Source organism: Xyrauchen texanus, chromosome 1 (genome assembly GCF_025860055.1).
Source record: "Xyrauchen texanus isolate HMW12.3.18 chromosome 1, RBS_HiC_50CHRs, whole genome shotgun sequence".
In the NCBI taxonomy this organism is placed as follows: Eukaryota; Metazoa; Chordata; class Actinopteri; order Cypriniformes; family Catostomidae; genus Xyrauchen; species Xyrauchen texanus.
The window spans coordinates 55932270-55952630 of NC_068276.1; the positions used below are offsets into that span (position 1 = coordinate 55932270).

General features: G+C 38.5%; 1 protein-coding gene across 4 annotated transcripts; it reads left to right on the forward strand.

Moving 5' to 3' along the window:
* Positions 1 to 474: 474 nt before the first annotated feature.
* Positions 475 to 20356, forward strand: LOC127647072 (AMP deaminase 3-like). 4 transcript variants are annotated; one of them, XM_052131164.1, is made up of 16 exons: positions 475 to 511; positions 845 to 920; positions 7795 to 8017; positions 9026 to 9203; positions 9496 to 9661; positions 10101 to 10320; positions 11499 to 11628; positions 11717 to 11911; positions 11996 to 12127; positions 12231 to 12394; positions 12497 to 12623; positions 14674 to 14837; positions 15223 to 15343; positions 16188 to 16361; positions 17806 to 17916; positions 18017 to 20356. In XM_052131164.1, the coding sequence occupies exons 2-16, from the start codon at positions 860 to 862 to the stop codon at positions 18185 to 18187; spliced, it is 2337 nt and encodes a 778-aa protein (XP_051987124.1). In that variant the 5' UTR covers positions 475 to 511; positions 845 to 859; the 3' UTR covers positions 18188 to 20356. The 4 variants fall into 4 exon arrangements, with proteins under 4 accessions (XP_051987124.1, XP_051987139.1, XP_051987115.1 ...); XM_052131179.1 differs by lacking the exon at positions 475 to 511 and adding an exon at positions 3199 to 3789 and having other exon boundaries at positions 804 to 920; XM_052131155.1 differs by lacking the exon at positions 475 to 511 and having other exon boundaries at positions 826 to 920.
* The last annotated feature ends 5 nt before the right edge of the window (positions 20357 to 20361 follow it).

Sequence of the window (20361 nt, forward strand, 5' to 3'; positions counted from 1 at the left end):
GCAAATTCACATATACAGTACATTGTTAATCTCTTTATTATACTTGGTAAATTTTTTATACACAAATGCAATTTTTGGGGTAAGAATCGGCTATTGTCACTTTTTCTGGTTGACTATAACTTCTATGTTTTGTCTTTGATGGGCATAAAAAAACAAAAAAACCTCGAAAAGTCAAAAAATGCTTTCATTGTTTAACCTTATATAGATTTTATGGCTTTTGGTTTTTTATTTTATAATTATTATATTTATAATGTTTTTATTTATTTTTGCTGTTCTTGTTGTTCTGTACTTGTTGACACAATTTCATGTAAGACGTTGGGCATGAAAAAAATAATAATAAATAAATAAAAAATACAAAATTGAGTGTCGACATGTGTCGTTTCTCCAACATCGCTGGGAGGCAGAACTGAGCAAGATGTCAGTTCTGGCACCCTCCCATTCCTGGGAGAACTTCATAGGTTTATAAGTGAGGCTGCAAAGAGGACACAGATTCTGGATGACCTGAGGCTGGGTAAGTGCTTTAGCATCAGATTATAAATGGATATTTTTATATGCCTCAATGAAGCACATACTTGGACCTTCATATTATTTTTTTGTAATAATATATCATACTTTTATTCTTTAAAAGTCAAAGTGGTGTAGTTTCTATTGAAAAAGAAAAGAAAAAAAGAATTAAGCCGTCTGTTCTTGTATTGCTTGCAACTCAAAAGATTTTCAGATAGCTGCTACTCTATATATCATTCAAAAATGTTAATGTAAGAATAAACCAGCCAATTCTTTCCTTCTTTTGCTCCCATGTCTTGTCCAAGTGTTGCATGTGCTGTTGTGTCCTCTCACTTGCCAGGCCAGAACACAGGATATGATGCGAAGACTGCAGACGCCCATAGTGAAAGAGCTCTCCAGCCCATGTTTAGGCAAGGGTGAGTCATTAACTCTCTCACTCTCTCTCTCTCTCTCTCTCTCTCTCTCTCTCTCTCTCTCTCTCTCTCTCTCTCTCTCTCCCCCAATCCTGCAGCTAGACACTGTCTCATATTTCTTGTTTTTAATATTGCTAATAAATACTAATACCAAATTTTTTGCCTTCAATTCAAATGACAGTATTTGTTAGAAACGTACTAAAACAGTACTAAAAAGCTAAAACAAAGATTCAGATGTGACATAGTGAAACATCAATGAAACATGAGTTTCACAGTTTTTTCTTCTTCATGGTTAATAGCTTATGAGTGTTAGCCTCAGTCACTACATAAGGGTGAGTAAATGTTAACAGAATTTGAACAGAAAATTCACGATTGTGAATTTCACGTGAAGTACTTCTCATGGCGAAAAAAGACTTCCCTTCACGGATTTCATGTGGAGATGCGTGAACTCACAAAGTTCAAACGTAAACAAACCCACAAAATACCATTAATTATGCTTTAAAGGTGCTTTAAATAATTTTAACAGTTCCAAACCATCACATAGCAAAAAGCAACAGTTGCAAAATAGCATTCTCAAACTTACCATTTATTGACACCGTCAAACTGACCACGGCTCACGGCCAATGTTCTCTCTGTTTACAGACACTTGCACCTTTCACCGAGACAGGTGGTACATTTCATTGCACCTATTTCATTGATATCTTTCAGGGAATAGGGACTTTCAATGGTCTGTCATTTCATTAAAAATCGCTTACAGCACCGTTAAGATGCTCTCTTTTCTCTGTCTCTCTCTCTCTCTCTTCTGTCTATCCATCTGACTGTTTATCTGACTATCTTTGTGACAGTCTTTTCTGACTATCTAGCTAGCAAGCTGGCTGTTTGTCTCACTGTGATGTCTATCCATTCAAATGTATATCCATCAAACTTTTAAAAGAAGTTTAAACTTTCAGACAAAGCAACATCAAAGTTTGTCTTGACTTTACCTGACTAGTTGATGTTTAATATACAATAATGACCCCGGGTTCACACATCCTCCGTGAGCGGTACATGAGCATTGGACGTTCACATTGGCCGCATCTCTTCCGCGAGAAACAGCAGCACCTCTGCTTAGAAAATAAAGTTATCTATGGGGTCCTATGGCAAATGTTTTCTTTAATATGGTCCAAATAAGATTATTGGTTATTGGTGCTTCAAGGACAACAGGGGGCAATCATGTGCACTTCATCTTTATTAGCATACTTGGTTGTGATTGGTTAGTGTCTATACTGTACACCTATATACACAGAATGGCAAAAGGTCTGACAGTTTATTAATTCTTTCCTTTATTAAGTTATTTTATTGAGTTTATTTGCTTGCAGACATATAATTGTAGTTGTGGCAGGGCGGAGGGTGGGGCCGGGTCGTGATCCTACACACCCAGTCCCGTATTAGGCTAATCAAGCCTTTGAGAGGGATAAAGGGCGACTGCAGAGAATCGTGCGGGAGAGAGAGATCGTTAACGGAGTTAACATGTGTGTGTTTATGTTTGTGTGCTTCAGTTTATTATTAAAATATTATTTATGCTGAAAAGCTGGTTCTCGCCTCCTCCTTTCCATTGATCCCTTTACAGTAGTGTACTATTGATTCGGTTTGCTTTTGTGGCTTTTCAATAATTTCGGATTATTTTAGTGTTGTACTGCACCCAATGCCGCTGAGCTCAGCGTGAGCCGCGTGGCAACAATAGGCTCAAGGCCGAAACTATCTGCTCACTGGCACGTTTGGGGCACTTCTGGGATGTGTCAACTCACGACTCACGCTTGCAGTGTAAATGGTGTCATCTGTTAATATGGGTGCAAAAATGAAAACGCGCCGCTCACGCCCCGCTCACGGAGGATGTGTGAACCCTACATGAGGAACAGGACTTTGGACAAATGAGTGGGAAGGGTTACCTAAAGCAATGCCAAAGAAACAGTAACCAGGTGAATGACAAAATGTCCTGCAGCTTGTCGATTATTGCAGTCGTGGCTGGTTAAGACAAAAACTCAGATTTACATGGAAGCCAGTGCTATCGTGTCACTTAGCATATGTTGTAACAAGTTTCATTAAACTATAAGTCATGTTAGTAAATGTGTTTTTTTAGTCCTTAAATGGACTTTTCTCCAAATAAATCCATGTAAAATTTCCACACTATAAAGATATAAAGCTGGACATTCAGTCCAAGAGCTGCCATTTAAAGCATTACGATTTCTCCTATTCATAAGTACACGTGACTTGTCTCATTCTGTCCATTCTCTGGTTTTAGGTGAAATATGTACAGAGGCTGCTGACCAAAGTACCTTTGTCAATCAGTCAATTAGACCCTCTGGTGCAAGGAAACAGAGTGGTAGTCATTTATTATTTACACAAGCATATACAGACTCTTTATGCATTCAAAAAGACATGCACAGATTATATTGCAGATTCTGCTTTAATTTAGCTTTTCATATCCATATCAACCCTGGGCTTAAGCCATTAAGACCTAGCTGCACCACATTAATCTCACATAAAGCTTTACACCACAAAGACTCTCAAATCCCTCAGCCACACGACCAAGAGATCGATTACACAGAGCAGAAGAGAAGGAGAGATATTCAAGCTGCACCTTAGCTCCTTCTTGACAAATCCACTTCCAGTTCACCCCCACCCCCCCCAGCCCTGTCCAGACGGCCTGTAATAATACCCACACATCACCAGGCTTGTGACGCATCCACGTGACCGCGACGCTTCAGGTCAGGCTGACTGCTGCACTGGCTCTGGCAGAGAGAGTTGAACAGGTTCTGCTGTTGAAACTCCTGGATAAGGTGTAAGATAAAAGCAGCTGTTACAGGAACATAAAGGACAGCAGTCAGATCAGGTAAACCCCTAAGCTTTCCCTCTGTCACCAAGTTTTTTACCGTCTGCTTTCCATATCAGGGTGTGCTTGTGTCAATAACTCATATCATATGCTTCAAACAATCTCTGTGTTTCTGGGGAGACAACGGCAGAGAGAGTCTGTTTATTGTAATCTTCAAATTGATGGGATACAAATAGATGCTTAGCAAGCTGCTGTGCTCTGGGACAACACCAACAGCATGGTTTCTATCTTCACCCAGTGTAAGCTCTGAGGTAAGAGAGAGGTTTCAGTTTCAGAGGCGATTACCTCTGGATTTAGTGACATGATGCCCCTTGCAGAGCTCTGGTATTGGCCAGCAAGATTGTTTATCTGGGACTGAAATGATACGTGCTCAAAGCAAGGTCGAGCTAGGATTAGAGGGATGCGGGAGCCATCAGTCAGAGGAGCTGCCCTCTCTTGGCCACATAATCAGCACACATGAGCTGGTGCATTGTGGAGCTCAACTTTGGGGATTTATGAGGATGTAATACTGGATTTTTAGGGGGTTGTGAGGTGTGGGGGACACTTGTGTTTGTATGTACCCATGAGATAGTTTGGGTGGACTGATTGAAGCCTTGTTTATAAGTGTTTCTCGGCTGTTTTGTTGACAGGCGACTGTGACATATTTAAAGGATTAGTACAGCGGTGGACGTGAGACTTTTGGCCTCTTAAAATAGAGAGAGAGAGAGAGAGAGAGAGAGAGAGACAGAGAGAGAGAGACACTCAAGAAAACAAAACTGCAGTCAGTCAGCAACATTATCTCAGAGTGCGAATGGACCTGGCCACATCATACATGTACACACGCAAACACATACCCACGTTTTATATTGTGACCGCTGAGAACTGCTGGAGCTGAGATGGCCGTGACGGGGGCTGAAGGTAAGAATGGGAGCAGTCGCACAGCTGAGCATGTCAGGTCACAATGGCCAGTTAAAGGAGTTGAGTGTGCTCAATTCAGAATCAGTAATTGTAGTGTCAATTACTTTTATTCACTTTCACAAATCATGAGTAAAAGGGCAGATAATTAGTTCATAAACACTTGCTATTTGCTATTGCTATTTACACCACAGTGCAATTAGTGGCAAGTATTGTTTGCACCCCATCCCTGGTACAAATAGTGGAAAATACCCCTAATTAAATACTAATATGCGGTATAGAGGCATAACTGCAGCATGTTTATTGTGTTTATTTAGAGTGCTACAGACATCCTGCACCAACCCCTACCCCTACCCCTAAACCTAACCTTAACCTTCCTTTCCAAAAATTAGCCATGGTATTTTGTAGTAAACTCATAGTAAGCACAAAATTAAACATAGTTATGCTAACACCGTATTACTGTAGTTAATTGCATTAAAAGTATGGCTTCCACCAAAAAACATGGTTACTACAATATAACTAGTAAAAACAATATAACTAGTAAAACTACATTTATATAAATTTTTATTCATTATTATAAGTATTATTAAAAAAATTAATGGGGGAAATGGGGAAAAAGAGTGGGACAAAGGGAGATTCGAACCCGGTTCACCTGCACCAAAAGGCATATTTGCAGCATAATTGCATCTGGGTTATGCCCCATTCCACTGCAGTGATACTTACAAAGCAGTTTATCTTAAATTTCTGTTTCCAATATATTGTTGGATTGCAAATAGCCACACTGTGTGACATGTGCAAATAACGCCTGTGTACAAATCTCTGTACATTTAAGGTTTGTATTACATAACCAACGACATGTAAAAGCTTGTTCAAGTTTGATAAAATTGTGCAATAGCTCAACTGACAGAGCATTGCACTTGAAGCAAAGGACCTGAAGAACATGTAAGCGGCACGTGAGCTGAAATTGTCTTAGAAGCACCACAGAATGACGTGGTTGCTTTAGCAATTATGTTTTTCATGTCACATTTGCTTTTTATGACACTATTGGTTAGGTTTTGGGTAGGGAGGTAGGTTTTGTTGATTTAAAACTTAAGGCATGAACCTTATAAACCACATCTGTTATGGAGAAAATCAAACTCGCTTTTAGCGCCACACGGTGGTCATTTAACATCTGAACTGCAGGGATACATGTAATGAACCGTTTAATATCATTCATCATGTTTAAATGTTGCCAGTCGTCTAATTTTCATGAGATATGGTTACACAGCTGTTAGGAAATGTTGACACAAAGGATATAAGGGCTTGGTTCTTGCCCAGGATATCTTTTGATGTTGCAGTTGTGGACCTTGTTCCTTACTCCTGAGGGAAAATGGATCAAGTCCCACCCAGGGCTCAGACACTTGATCTGTCCTCACACGGACAGAACTGTCTTTATAGGGCAGCATGTCTGCAGCTGTGCACTGGACTGGCCTAGTGACTGACTTTCCAGGCCAGAAAGAATGGCCTCAACGCATAAGGCATCCTAGGACTATTTACAGCTAGTGTGTTGATTAGAGTTATGAAACATAAATCAAAGGCCTGTCCATGTAACGGCAATGTTTAGAGTCTCGATAGCAACTGTGGGACTAGTACAAAATTTTTGGACACTCAAAGTTTGTATGTAACATTACGTGCTTATTGAACCGATGACATACACTGCAAAAAAAAAAAAATAATAAAATAAAATAATTTAATTGTCTTTACGCAGTCTTATATCTGAACTTCCTAAAAAGTATAGTTACTTAAAATAAAAATAAATAAATAAATAAATTCTGCCATCATTTACAGCACTGATCCTCCTTCAAAACCCTATGACTTTCATTCATGGAACGCAAAATATTATGGAGACTGTTAGATAGGTACCGAAAGCCTCAGTCACCATTTACTTTCATTGCATGGAAAAAACAGTGTCAACATTCTTCACAATTTCTCTTCATGTTCCACTGAAGTAAGTCCTACATGTTTGGAATGACTTAAGTATGAGTAAATAACAGAATTTGAATTAAAAAATTATAGATTTACATAACAAGCAAACTGATATAAGATATATAATAAAATGTTTTGTGCCTGTGGCAGAAGACATATTAGCTTAATTTATTGGGGTTAATTTATTTTACCCCATTGGAAAATTAAAATAATCTCATTAAATACTCACCCCCATGATATCCCAGGTGTGTAGGTCTTTATTTTTTCAGCAGAATACATCTAAAAAAAAAACAGAAAAATATCTCCGCTCAGTAGGTCCTTCAAATGCCAGTGGTTGGTGATCAGACATTTGAAGCTCCAAAAATAACAGACAGTCAGCAAAAACGTCATGCAAACAACTCCAGTGGTTAAATGAATGTCTTCTAAAGCGATACGATTGCTTTTGGTGTGAAAAAGATAAATATTTATGTACTTTTTAACTATAAACCATCGCTTCCGGTCAGCAGCAGTATACACATTCACAAGAGTGCTGAGATCTCGTGGTCTCTCGTGTGACGAATTCACATTGGCATGTTACGGACATAATCTCACATTCTTCTTTTGGTTAAGACATCCAGGATAAGCACACAAATGCACCATTGGGTAAAACAATCAGATAAAAATACAGATCTAAACCAAAACCAAAGCTCCTGTACAGCGTTCCTCCTATTCAAACATAAACAGTGCATGCATGCGGGTGTTTACATTTGGATGTGATAAATGAGCCACCTTGTTATGCATGTGATATGCAGAAAAGGACAGTGAACACCCCCCGATTTCTCTTCCCAATCCATCCATGATGGTTGATGTTTATGCTGACTGTCTGTTCTTTTTGGAGCTTCAAAAGTATGATCAACATCCACTTACTGAGATAAGATATTTTTCATACTTTTCAGAAAGAAAGTCATACACCTGGAATATCATGAGGGAGAATGAATGATGAGAAAATTATAATTTTTGGGTGAACTAACCCTTTTCAGGATGTTTAGATGTTATCACTGGTAATATTTTTGTCTTAATATTTTTTGCAGTGTAGGGTTTGAGAGATGTTTTATGAATTCAGTAACTAAATGTGAATGTGTTCTTTCTAAACATGTCCCTGTACAGATATGCCATGGCAGTTCCCTAAGATTGCTTTGAGTGATGTGGATGAGGAAGTTCGTCTGCTAGCAGAGAAGGTGTATGCTTCAGCGCTAAAGGAAGAGGACACTAAAAATGTCCTGTCTACGTACACCGTCCCCGAGGACTGTCCTATCGGCCTGCAGGAGGCCAAACAGAGGGAGCTCCTCAGAGAATTGGCTGAACAACAGTCAGTGGAAAGTGCCAAGAGGTTAGTATCAGCTGATGTTATTAGTAGCTTCATCTTGCTTGACAATCAGGTCATATCAACCAAAGGTGGTCAAGCTCATTTTTGGAAAAAACTCTAAATGCTGTCCGCACACTGAACTAAGATACATACTTGAAAGTTCTGGCATAAATAGATTTTTTTAAAGGAACATGGTAGCTGATTTTTAGTGGTCCGAAGTGGTCTATCATGTTTAATCAGCCTTACCGAGATGTCTACAAGGTCTAAACCAGGTCCACTAGCTTGTTATCCATCTGATCAGCTACCTAAACCAGCTTGGACCAGCTAACGTATTAACCATAAATGACCATACTAGTTTAAATTGGTCAAAAGGGTTTGTGGAACATGGTAGCAAGGTTCGTTACAGGCCAAAAGTGGTCTATCATCTTTAACCAGCTTGACCAAGATGGTTTACAAGGTCAAAACCAGGTCCACCAGCTAATTGTTCAGCTGATCCTCTATCTAGACCAGCATTGACCAAGGTAATAACATGAGTGACCATATTATGCCAGTTTAAGGGGTCAAGCTGAATTGTTCATTTATAACTGGTTTGTTGCTGGTCCAAGGTGGTCTACCATCTCTAACCTGTTTGTCCAAAATGGTCTATGAGGTTGAAACCAGGTCCACCAACTTATAGTCCAGCTGATCAATCATCTAGACCAGTTTGGATCAGATAATAATAAACGTTAATAACTAGATTGTACGGTCAGGCTGGTTTGTGGAACATGGTAGCTGGTTTGTTACTGCTTCTAAGCGGTCTGCTTGCACAAATCAAATTTCTAATAAATTTCTAATGAATTCATGTAAATGTTTACCAAAATGACCAAAATGGTCTACCAGATTGATCGACCATCTGGACCAGATTGGACCAGCTAATGACCAGTTTGGACCATCTATGTGTTACGCCAGCTGCCATCAGAAACTGTTTTTGTGTACTAAAAAATATTTAATTTATTATTTAGTTTGATCCACCTTCATTTTAATCCTTCATAGGAAGAAGAGTTTAAAGATTATTCGATCTCAGTCTATGTCACTGCAAATCCCACTACATACGGATAGTGTCCGGGGTGAGGTGGCCCCTCTTATGTCCCCTGCCTCTACCTGCTCCTCCATCTCCCAAAACGTCCCTGAGTACCAAAGAGTCACCATCAGTGGAGACTACTGTGCTGGGGTTTGTATTATTAAGATGAACCAATCTTTACTACTTTCTCTGATAATTTGTTGAAAGGTAAACTCCCCAACATTTTTCAAAGCTGGTGATCAAGACTTGATTAAGACTTTGAAAATGAAAATGGAAAATGTATGTTAATGTATAAGGAGTGTAAATTGTATATTGTACTGTATGTGCTGTGACTGGTCACCATTTCTCTTGAGTGTATGCTTCAGCGCTAAAGCGTATGTATGTAATTGTCAACTACACAGAATTATGTTTGTACTATTTCACAATCACTGTTCACTTGCAGATTACAGTTGAGGACTACGAGCAAGCAGCTAAAAGTCTCCTAAAAGCTCTCTTTATTCGAGAAAAATACTCAAAACTGGCATATCACCACTTCCCTCGGGCCACTGCACAGTTCCTACGTAGTGCTGCAAATGAAAGGTGGAGAGAAGAAGATGAAGTTCTTCCAGGTACATCAGTATTTGTTTGGAGCTCATACCCATACTTGACATAGAGACAATGATCTCTCTAGACTTATTTTTGGCCCTCTAAACATTTCAGTGGAACGTCTGTTTACAAGAATTTCAGACTATTTTTGCTGCCTGAAGCCCTTTCCCAAGAATTCAACATGAAACTAATTTTAGAAGACATGAGAGCTGAAATGAGTTATTTGTAGCAGATCTAAAACATACTTTAATATGTTGTGCTAGAATGGAAAAAAAACTTGATAGACTTGTGTTGTGTTATAGATGATAGGTCGCCAGCATGGGATGCTACTTTGGTTTGATCCATGGCCAACCAGCTTCACCAGAAAAAAACATGTTCAGCCAGCTAGACCAGAACCAGACCAGCATTAACCAGCATAAATAACCCACATTTTTTTTCTGTGAACTCATCTTCTCTCTAAAGATATCTGCCCCCGCCCAGGTGAAGGGGAGGACCCTTACAGCATGGAGAATATTCCAGAGGACCTCAACTATCAGATGAAGATAAAGGATGGCATTATTTATGTATATGAAAACACTGAAGCTCTGAGAATGGACAACCCACACTGTCTGCCTTACCCAGACCTGGAAACATTTGCTATTGACATGAGTCATGTGCTTGCCATGATAGCTGATGGGCCCACGTAAGTGGCTAGTGGATCCTTTTCAAATTTCAGGGTTTGTTAACGATAGCTAAACATCTATAGCAGTGAATGGGAGGCCACATTAAATATTATTTTTGTATTCCCATTCGCTCCAACAGCAAAATCAAAAAATCAATTGTTATGTTTCAGAGGCTTTTCAAAAGAGGACAAAACATAACATAAAGAAAGCATTGGATTAGGGCAGTCATGAGAGAGAAATATGTCAAATTTACTGGCAGTCTCCCAGCAGCTGTATTTGAAAACCCCACTGAAGTGTTGGCTATTTATTTTTAATTTTTTATGAATGTCAAGGTAAAAAAACAAAAAGAATAATATCATAAATGTACTCTTAATGATTTAAAATGGAAAATATAAAAACGACACATCACAGTGTGAAATGGGTCCACACATACCAATATCACCACAGCGTCAACCAGTTCCCCATATGTGTATTCTTGAAGATGCAATTTATATTCTGAGAATTCTGAGATGTAAAGCTGAATGTATAATTTTTTATTTTATTATTATATTAAATTAAAATATTTTTTTTTTGTTTTTTATTAAATTAAAATAAAATAAAAATCTAATTAAATTAAATTAAATGCTATGGTGAAATTGTTCTGTATGGACCCATTTCACACCATGACGTGTCGTTTTTGCATTTACATTTTTTTAAATCATTAAGAGTAAATTTATGATCCATCCATCTTCAACCGCTTATCCGAAGTCGGGTCATGGGGGCAGCTGGTCCAGCAGGGGCCCCAAACTTCCCTATTCCGAGCCACATTAACCAGCTCTGACTGGGGGACCCCCGAGGCGTTCCCAGGCCAGTGTGGAGATGTAATCTCTCCACCTAATCCTGGGTCTTCCCCGAGGCCTCCTCCCAGCTGGACGTGCCTGAAACACCTCCCTAGGGAGGCGGCCAGGTGGCATCCTTACCAGATGCCCAAACCACCTCAACTGACTCCTTTCGACGCAAAGGAGCAGCAGCTCTACTCCGAGCTCCTCACTGATGACTGAGCTCCTCACCCTTATCATAAATTTATGATATTATTCATAAATCATTATTATTTTATTTATGTTATTTTACCCTGGCATTCATAACAAAATAACAAATAATTGAATTCATTTGTCCACTCACATGGAAATTTGTCTTTGGCTTTTCCCCCTTTAAAAAGTAAGACCTACTGCCATAGACGACTAAACTTCCTTGGGTCAAAGTTTTACTTGCATGAAATGCTCAATGAAATGGCAGAACTCAAGGAACTCAAGGGCGTCCCCCATAGAGACTTCTACAATGTCAGAAAGGTATGATTCCATACACACAAGGGTATTCGAGAATGTGTTTTTTTGCTTATTGTCTAATGTAAACTAGTTTTCATGTGTCCATTCACAGGTCGACACACATATCCATGCAGCAGCATGCATGAGCCAGAAACATCTGCTCAATTTCATCCAAACCAGCTATAAAACGGATGCAGAGAGGGTTGTACTGGAGAAGTCAGGGCTGAAACTAACTCTCAAAGAAGTGTTTAACAACTTGCACATGGACCCTTATGACCTTACTGTAGACTCCTTAGATGTTCATGCCGTAAGTAATATTCATCTGTTTTTATGTTTACCACCCAAGAGCTTGCTGGTGGTTTGTGTCGCTTCATTTTCAGTATATTCACAGGGCAGGCAAACATTTCATCGCTTTGACAAATTCAACTCGAAATATAATCCAGTAGGAGCTAGTGAGTTACGGGAAATCTACCTGAAGACTGACAACTACATCGATGGCGAGTATTTTGCTCGCTTGATCAAGGTACAGTCGTTTTACCAAAACACGACAACTTCATTTGCCCAAATACAGTTCAAAAGGCACTCTTATATTTATCAATATAGTCTTGCGTGTCTCTTTGTCTCAGGAAGTAGCACATGATCTGGAGGAGAGTAAATATCAGCATACTGAACCGCGACTGTCCATTTATGGCCGTTCACCTGAGGAGTGGGAAAGCCTCTCCCATTGGTTCATTCAGCACAAAGTGTACTCTCCAAACATGCGCTGGATCATTCAGGTGCCTAGAATATAGTAAGTACTGTTTCTATGTTAATTGTAAATATCTTCAAAAGTTAGTAATTGAAGAGGTTATGGCTTGTTTTTACAGATGTGTTCTTTGCTTATTTCTTTCAGTGACATTTTCAAGTCACGCAAGTTGATTCCCAATTTTGCCAAGATGCTCGAGAACATTTTCCTTCCTCTGTTTGAGGCCACGGTGAATCCTCAGAAGCACAAAGAGCTCCATGTATTTCTAAAACATGTAAGTACAACATAATCTGATCTGCTAGATCAGGGTTGCGATACTTTGATTTGTGAGATTGTAAAAGAAATGCCAATGCTGAATAAAATAAAATAAATCCAATATTAACAATTTACATTGATATCATTTATAAACAATTACATTTTATTAACATTAAATCTACTATTTATTATCAGTATTGGGAAAGCTACGTTGAACCTGCAGTTTCCCAAGGACCAATCTACTCTTAACTTAAAGGGATGGTTCACCCAAAAATGAAAATTCTATCATCATTTACTCACCCTCATGCCATCCTAGATGTGTATGACTTCCTTTCTTCTGCAGAACACAAACAAAGATTTTTAGTACATTTTCCATTTTTGGTGGCTCATCCTCTAAATAAAAATGTATTTTAAAGAAGACGCTGTACAAAATTCTGAATGAAAGACTTAAAGAAATGATTTAGAAAATCTTAAATTGATTTAAAATTATTACCTAATAATATTTGCATTAAAAATATATGACACTGTCCTTGTCACAACCTAAAAACTCAATTGAAGCCACATGTCCACAAGTCTCTCCATGTTCTAGTTTTAATATGAGGGTGATAAAGCTCTACTTTGTGGTATAGATCATTTTCTAAGACAATATCGAGTGAATTTTCTAAAAAGTTACTTCAGAAACTTACCAGATAACCACATTCGTTTAATTCCTTAAACTAAAGCATAAAACTATCATAATATGTTATTAGAGATTTATGAAACATGCTAAGTTGAAATACTGGCTTCTCCGAAAACAATGCTACAGCCAGTATATTCTACTTTGAAATGTCCCTTCCGGGCCGGAATTTCTGTTTGAGTTTTGGCCTGTGTGATCCCGCCCACTGCACATTTCCCAATAGTATTTTGACACCCGGGTTGCCAGATTTGAAACAAGTTAGCAGCAAACACAGCGCACTGTAGCCATAGAAGCCAGCAATACATCTAGCTAATATTGACAGAGTTATAAAAAATCCACATGAGCTGGTTTATAATTGCTAACAATTAAAACATTGTAAATGTATAAATTAGCTGATAATTTTACATTGTAAGCCTTGTCGCTTGCCATTGTCAGTTTGCTCGTTCCTGTTGCGTGTCCTCAACCTGTCGACCCGTGTGAGCTTCAAGTCTGGGTAGGAGGGGGCGGGGGGAACATCTCTCTCCAATATTTTGAATTTGGACTGCAGTACCCATTTTAAATGCTTTATGTCAATGTTACATATTGCTCCTTAATGCCTGTGTGATGAGGTGGAGGGCCAATTGAGCTAATCAGCCAAAGAGAGGGATAAGTCCAGTGGAACATGGCAGTTCTGGAGAGAAACACACACATGGCAGATGCATGTGGCTCTCTCAGTCTCTCTCTCCCGAACTGCCACGCTCCTCGGCTGATTAGCCCAATTTGCCCTCCTCCTCGTCACAGCCTGATATGCTGAAAACGGTTCCGTTAATGTTTTCACATTCAAAATGATGAATGACATACGAATCACATGCCGTACGTGACATATTGTTTTTTTTATTAAAAACGGCGAATTTCGGCCAAATGGTGAAAAGTTTGAACCCTTGGAAATGAATGTCGGTCAGTACAACATTTCAATCATAAAACAGTGGTCAAATATTGCATATTTAGTTAGATACTTAAATCTCACGACACAAACACTCTTAACCTGTAACCTGAACTTCTTGCTGATGCGTGGTGCTGGAATAATCCACAAGGTTCCCGCTCAGCTTCTTAAATTTGAGTCCCGCCTTCATTGATTTGATCTCGTATGACATTGACGAGCGGTGTTAGACTACTGAGCACAGTAAAGTGTATAGGGGGCATTCTGTCCATATCTGATTATTTTGGGGACTTGTCCCCCTCAATGTATATTGTGTTTACGGCCCTGCATTATACTTGATTGAAAGATTATTGAAAGATGCATCCATTACTTGAAATCTCAGGGAATAATTCAAGTGAATAATTTAGATCAAAGGGATTCTTAACAGTCACACTTAACTAAAGGCTCATGTCAGTGATGTCCCCTTTCTCTCAGGTGACTGGCTTTGACAGTGTGGATGATGAATCCAAGCACAGCGATCACATGTTCTCCTATAAGAGCCCCAAGCCTGAGCAGTGGACAACAGATGACAACCCACCTTATAGCTACTACCTCTTCCATATGTACGCCAACATAATGGTGCTCAACAATCTCAGGACGTACGTGCTCCATAATATCTGATTCTGTTCCACTGTTCAATTCCATTGGGTGTAGGGAGAGGCTACATAATATCCCATAAGAACAGGGAAAATTATGGAACTAAAGCAGACAGACTCCCCAGACAAGTGGACAGCAGACAGGGGTTATTTTTCTTGCAATAAAGAGTTTTGACTCTAAACTCAGTTTTTGAAGGTCCTTGAATAAATACTGGAAGGAAAAATAGTTTCCAGTTGCGAGTATTCTGCAATGCATCATGACATCTATACCAACTGTATCAGCAGAACACACACATACAATTACAACTGAGAAACAGCCTGTGAAATACTGTACATAAAAACTAAATGATGACATCATCTTGTGTTGTGTATTTATATATTCTCACAGCGAACGTGGCCTTAGCACCTTTCAGTTTCGTCCACATTGTGGAGAAGCAGGTTCCATCACCCACCTCGTTTCAGCGTTCCTCACCGCAGACAACATCTCTCATGGACTAAACCTGAAGAAGGTATGGTAGATTCAGACTGATCGCACTTTGAAATAAGCAACAGTAGGTCGAAAGTTCTGCTGCTGAAATTGGTCTACACTTACCGAAATTTTAACCACTGCTACCAGTGGCCGAAGCTGGAAGTGTTGTTGTATGTATGGGCACATGTGAAATTCAGTTTCTAGTGGCGCCAAAAGCAATTTGCAAATTGTAAATGATGCAATACAGTCAACAGGAATGCACATTTTTGTAACCCTAACCCAAGCCCCAAACCTAGTGGAGTAGGTCAGTGGAGTAAACAATTTATTTTAGAGTAAAAAGTAACCTCTGAATCGCACTTACCATTGTTTATGTGAACATGATTACTTCCTGGTTTCTATGGGACCAGAACCTGTGTCTCTGAGGCTGCTCGCGCAATGCTTGAATTGATCTAAAACATTTTTAAAGGGTAAGACGCTTGTCACTATTTCAGCAGAACAGGCTTGCTTTCAGGGTTACAGAATATTCGGAAGCAACATGCCAATTTCCTGTAATGATGGTAGATTAGCCTGTCCCTAAAGCTCAATAACTGCAACCTGTTTATAGCTGCTCTGTTTGTTCACAAACATCCCTCTTCAGAATGACTAGAAGGGCCGCGATTCTTTTCAAAAGGTAAATGAAGATGTGTACTTGTGACCACTTCATTTGACTGTGTACTTTTGTTAGTGATGAGACCAGATTAAATGGAGCCTGTGTGTGTGATTCTGCACAGTAACCTGCAAATGGACGCAGTCGAGAACAATAGAACTTCATTTAAAGTCTCTGCTAAAAATGTTCAGTGGTAGATGGAAGTCTTCATAGATAACATATTTGTGTGTGTTTTCAGAGTCCCGTTCTGCAGTATCTGTATTATCTTGCCCAAGTGCCCATTGCCATGTCCCCGCTGAGTAACAACAGTCTGTTCTTGGAATACTCCAAAAACCCATTGCGAGAGTTCCTACACAAGGGTCTCTGTGTGTCCCTCTCCACTGATGATCCCATGCAGTTCCACTACACCAAGGTCAGGCTAATACACACTAAGACCTCACAAAAGCCACTTAAAGGTATAGTGCACCCAAAAATGAGAATTCTCTCATTATTTACTCACCCTCATGCCATCCTAGATGTGCATGACTTTCTTTCAGCTGCAGAACACAAAGATTTTTAGAAGAATATCTCAGCTCTGTAGGTCCATACAATGAAAGTGAATGTTGACCAGAAATACGATTCTCCAAAAAGAACGTTAAGGCAGCATATAAATAATCAATAAAACTCCATTGGTTTAATCCATGTGTTCAGAAGTGATGTGATGTGATAGGTGTGAGTGAAAAACAGAACAATATGTTACTATAAATCTCCACTTTCACTTTCACTTTCACATTCTTCTTCTTTTGTTTTTGGAGATTCGCATTCTTCGTGCATATCGCCACCAACTATGCAGGGAGAGAATTTATAGTAAAAAGGACTTAAATATTTATCTGTTTCTCACCCACACCAATCATATCACTTCTGAAGTCATGGATTAAACCACTGGATAACTTTTAAGCAACCTTTATATCCTTTTTGAAGCTTCAAAGCCGCATTCACTTGCACTGAGTGGACCAACAGAGCTGAGATATTCTGCTGACAATCTTCATTTGTGTCAAGTCATACAGATCTGGGATGATATGAGCGTGAGTAAATCATGAGTGAAGTTTCATTTTTGGGTGAACTATCCCTTTAATTTTATGTAATTTTAATATTATATAATCTTAATATAAATATATATTTTTATGAATACATTTATATTAAATTGTGTTCTTTATTATCTTAAAATTAATTACATTTGTATTAATATTTCTATTAAATTGAAATATATTTAAGTCAAATAGACTTTTTAATATTTATTTATGTTTATTTATATTTTTTATATTTATATTTATGCATAATGTTATTCCTTGGACATGCAAGTTACAGTACATGTAAAAAGGCATTTTATTTAATTCAATAACAACATAAGAATATAAAAATATAATAATAAACATAATATAATATGTTAAAAAAATAAAATGACTGACATATACTAATAACAGTATAAACATGAAATTATTGGATGAATAAAGTAAGTTCCTCTCAAGTTCACACAGGTGTCCTAGCAGAGTAACTACAGTCACTTTAATTAATCTACAAATATGTTCCACTAATATTTGGCAATCAGAAGTCCGCAAATACATTCAGTTTTAATTTTAAACAATATACCTATGTTGCTTCATCATTTAAGACCTAACATCTTTTTTATTTAATGCTTTTCTTGAAATGTGAGCTGGCCTATCTATCTTAAAATACTGCAAATGCCACTTGGTTTGATATTAAGTATCAAATAGTGTTCAATTGCATCCATACATTTTGAGAATGGCTTGAATGTTGAAGCATGTTTGAGGCCACTCTGTGTTCAATATAATATTAATTGTATGTATGTGTACTAGGAAGCTTTAATGGAGGAGTATGCTATTGCCATCCAACTCTGGAAGTTAAGCACATGTGACGTGTGTGAGATTGCTAGAAACAGCGTCCTGCAGAGCGGCCTTTCCCATGAGGTAGTGCACTGTCCATCCTCAGCCTCCTCAAACCATAACTAACGACGTTAATTTCAACAATAATGTCATATTTATGCCACCACCCTTTCCTCTTCCACAGGAGAAAAAGCACTTTCTTGGAGCTAATTACCTGAAAGATGGACCAGAGGGGAATGACATTCGGCGGACCAATGTAGCCCAGATCCGCATGGCCTATAGATATGAGACGCTGTGTAATGAGCTCAGCTTTCTTGTAGATGCAGTAAAGTCAGAGGTCAATGGATCACAGTAGCTGTCCAGTACAACTCTGCAATACCCTCTGTGCCTGTACTTTTATATAGGAATGGATGCACAGTGGATCTAAATTAGTCATGCTCTGTTTCTCACATTTCTACAAGCCTTTCTGTAAACACCATTGTATCCTTATGCAAATGCTGGTCTCAGACTAAAAGTGGGCATTTCAAGAAGGGTTTGGCACACATTGCAGTACGTTAGAATAGCATTGTGTCCCCCCTGTGGATATCTATCTTCAAAACATTTATGGCAGACAAGATGTTTCTGTGGTAATAATGAAAGATGTCTGGAACATTCCGCTCTCTCTGTTGCTCGCTACATCACACACACACACACACACACACACACACACACACACACACACACACACACACACACAAACACACATGTTGTGTTTCCATGTTTTATGGGGACTTTCCATAGACATAATGGTTTTTATACTGTACAAACTTTATATTCTATCCCCTAAACCTAACCCTACCCCTAAACCTAACCCTCACAGAAAACTTTCTGCATTTTTACATTTTCAAAAAACATAATTTAGTATGATTTATAAGCTGTTTTCCTCATGGGGACCGACAAATTGTCCCCACAAGGTCAAAAATTTCGGGTTTTACTATCCTTATGGGGACATTTGGTCCCCACAAAGTGATAAATACACGCTCACACATACACACACACACACACACACACACACACACACACACACACACACACACACACACACACACACACACATCCTCACAGAATAATCTTTGTGGTCTAAAAGATGTGGTCTAGCTGGTAGTGACATTTTGCACTGTGTGATCTTACAGTAACACAATTTTGAGTCTGGCCTGTGTCAGTCCTCCCTGTAATCTCCATCTTTTCCTGTCCTTTCTACACTGTCCTATCAATTAATAGATTTAATCAATAGACTTTTGAACACATGGTTGTAATTTCAATCAATGTACCTGTAGCACATTACATACAATCTGCATGCATAACAAAACTATATTTGTATGTGTGCACATGTATTTACTTGTATTTGATGCAGTGCAGATTGTGTATGTTATCTGAGGCTGGCTTGTTTTTCTTCAATTGACTTAGTAAGATATAACAGACAATGTCTTGTTGCCTGTAGCAGTTTTATTCACTGATATTAAAGGGATAGTTCACCTAAAATAAAAAAAAAACATTATCTCATTGTTTACTCACCCTTATGCCATCCCAGATGTTTTATGACTTTCTTTTTCTCTGCAGAACACAAATGAAGATTTTCAGAAGAATATCTCAGCTCTGTAGGTCCATACAATGCAAGTGAATGGTGACCAAAACTTTGATGCTCCAAAAGTACAAAAAGGCAGCATAAAAGTAATCCATTCAATTCCAGTGGTTTAATCAGTGCCATCTGAAGTGATCCAATCAGTTTTGGGTGAGAACAGACCAAAATGTAACTCCTTTTTCTTTGTACATTTTTGGCATTGCAGTCTCTTTGCACTGTCGTGACTTCAAGCTCGATTACAATTCATAGGGCTTGACGCATACGCAAAGCACTAGATGGCACTATAGGAAGTGTACAGTAACTGAGCTTGAAATCATGATCGCCAAGGAGACTGCTTATGTCAAGGTTTATAGCGAAACAAGAGTAACATTTTGGTCTGCTCTCGTCCAATTAGATAGCTTCAGAAGACATGGATTAAACCACTAGAGTCACAACATTTGCCTTTTATATGCTTTTTGGAGATTTAAATTTCTGGCCACAATTCATGCACATTGTATGGACCTACAGAGCTGAGATATTCTTCTAAAAATCTTAATTTGTGTTCTGCAGATGAAAGAAAGTCATACACATCTGGGATGGCATGAGGGTGAATAAATGATGAGAGAATTTTCATTTTTGGGGGAAATATCCCTTTTAAATAGATTTTGTTTGGCTTTATGTTCATATTTTACAAATCATTTTATAAAGTGCTTTAAAAATGGTTTGATTTTCCTGACCTGTATTTTGTTTGCTTTCCTTTGAATGAATTTCACTATAATGAACATGCTCTGTACTTGTCCCCCAACTGTATTGCCATTATTCATAATTATGATCACAAATCTACAAGCTATAAAGTGTATCTAGTGGTGTGCTTGAACCCTACAAAACCTACAAAATCAGTTCTGTTTATGTTGTTGTACTTCCATGCT

What these genes read in the sequence shown, in the direction of transcription:
- LOC127647072 (XM_052131164.1), top strand. Translation starts at nt 860, where the DNA reads ATGATGCGAAGACTGCAGACGCCCATAGTGAAAGAGCTCTCCAGCCCA. An exon ending in GTGCTCAACAATCTCAGGAC is followed by an intron (nt 14,838 to 15,222) that starts GTACGTGCTCCA and finishes ATATTCTCACAG; the next exon opens with CGAACGTGGCCTTAGCACCT. An exon ending in TGCAGTTCCACTACACCAAG is followed by an intron (nt 16,362 to 17,805) that starts GTCAGGCTAATA and finishes TATGTGTACTAG; the next exon opens with GAAGCTTTAATGGAGGAGTA.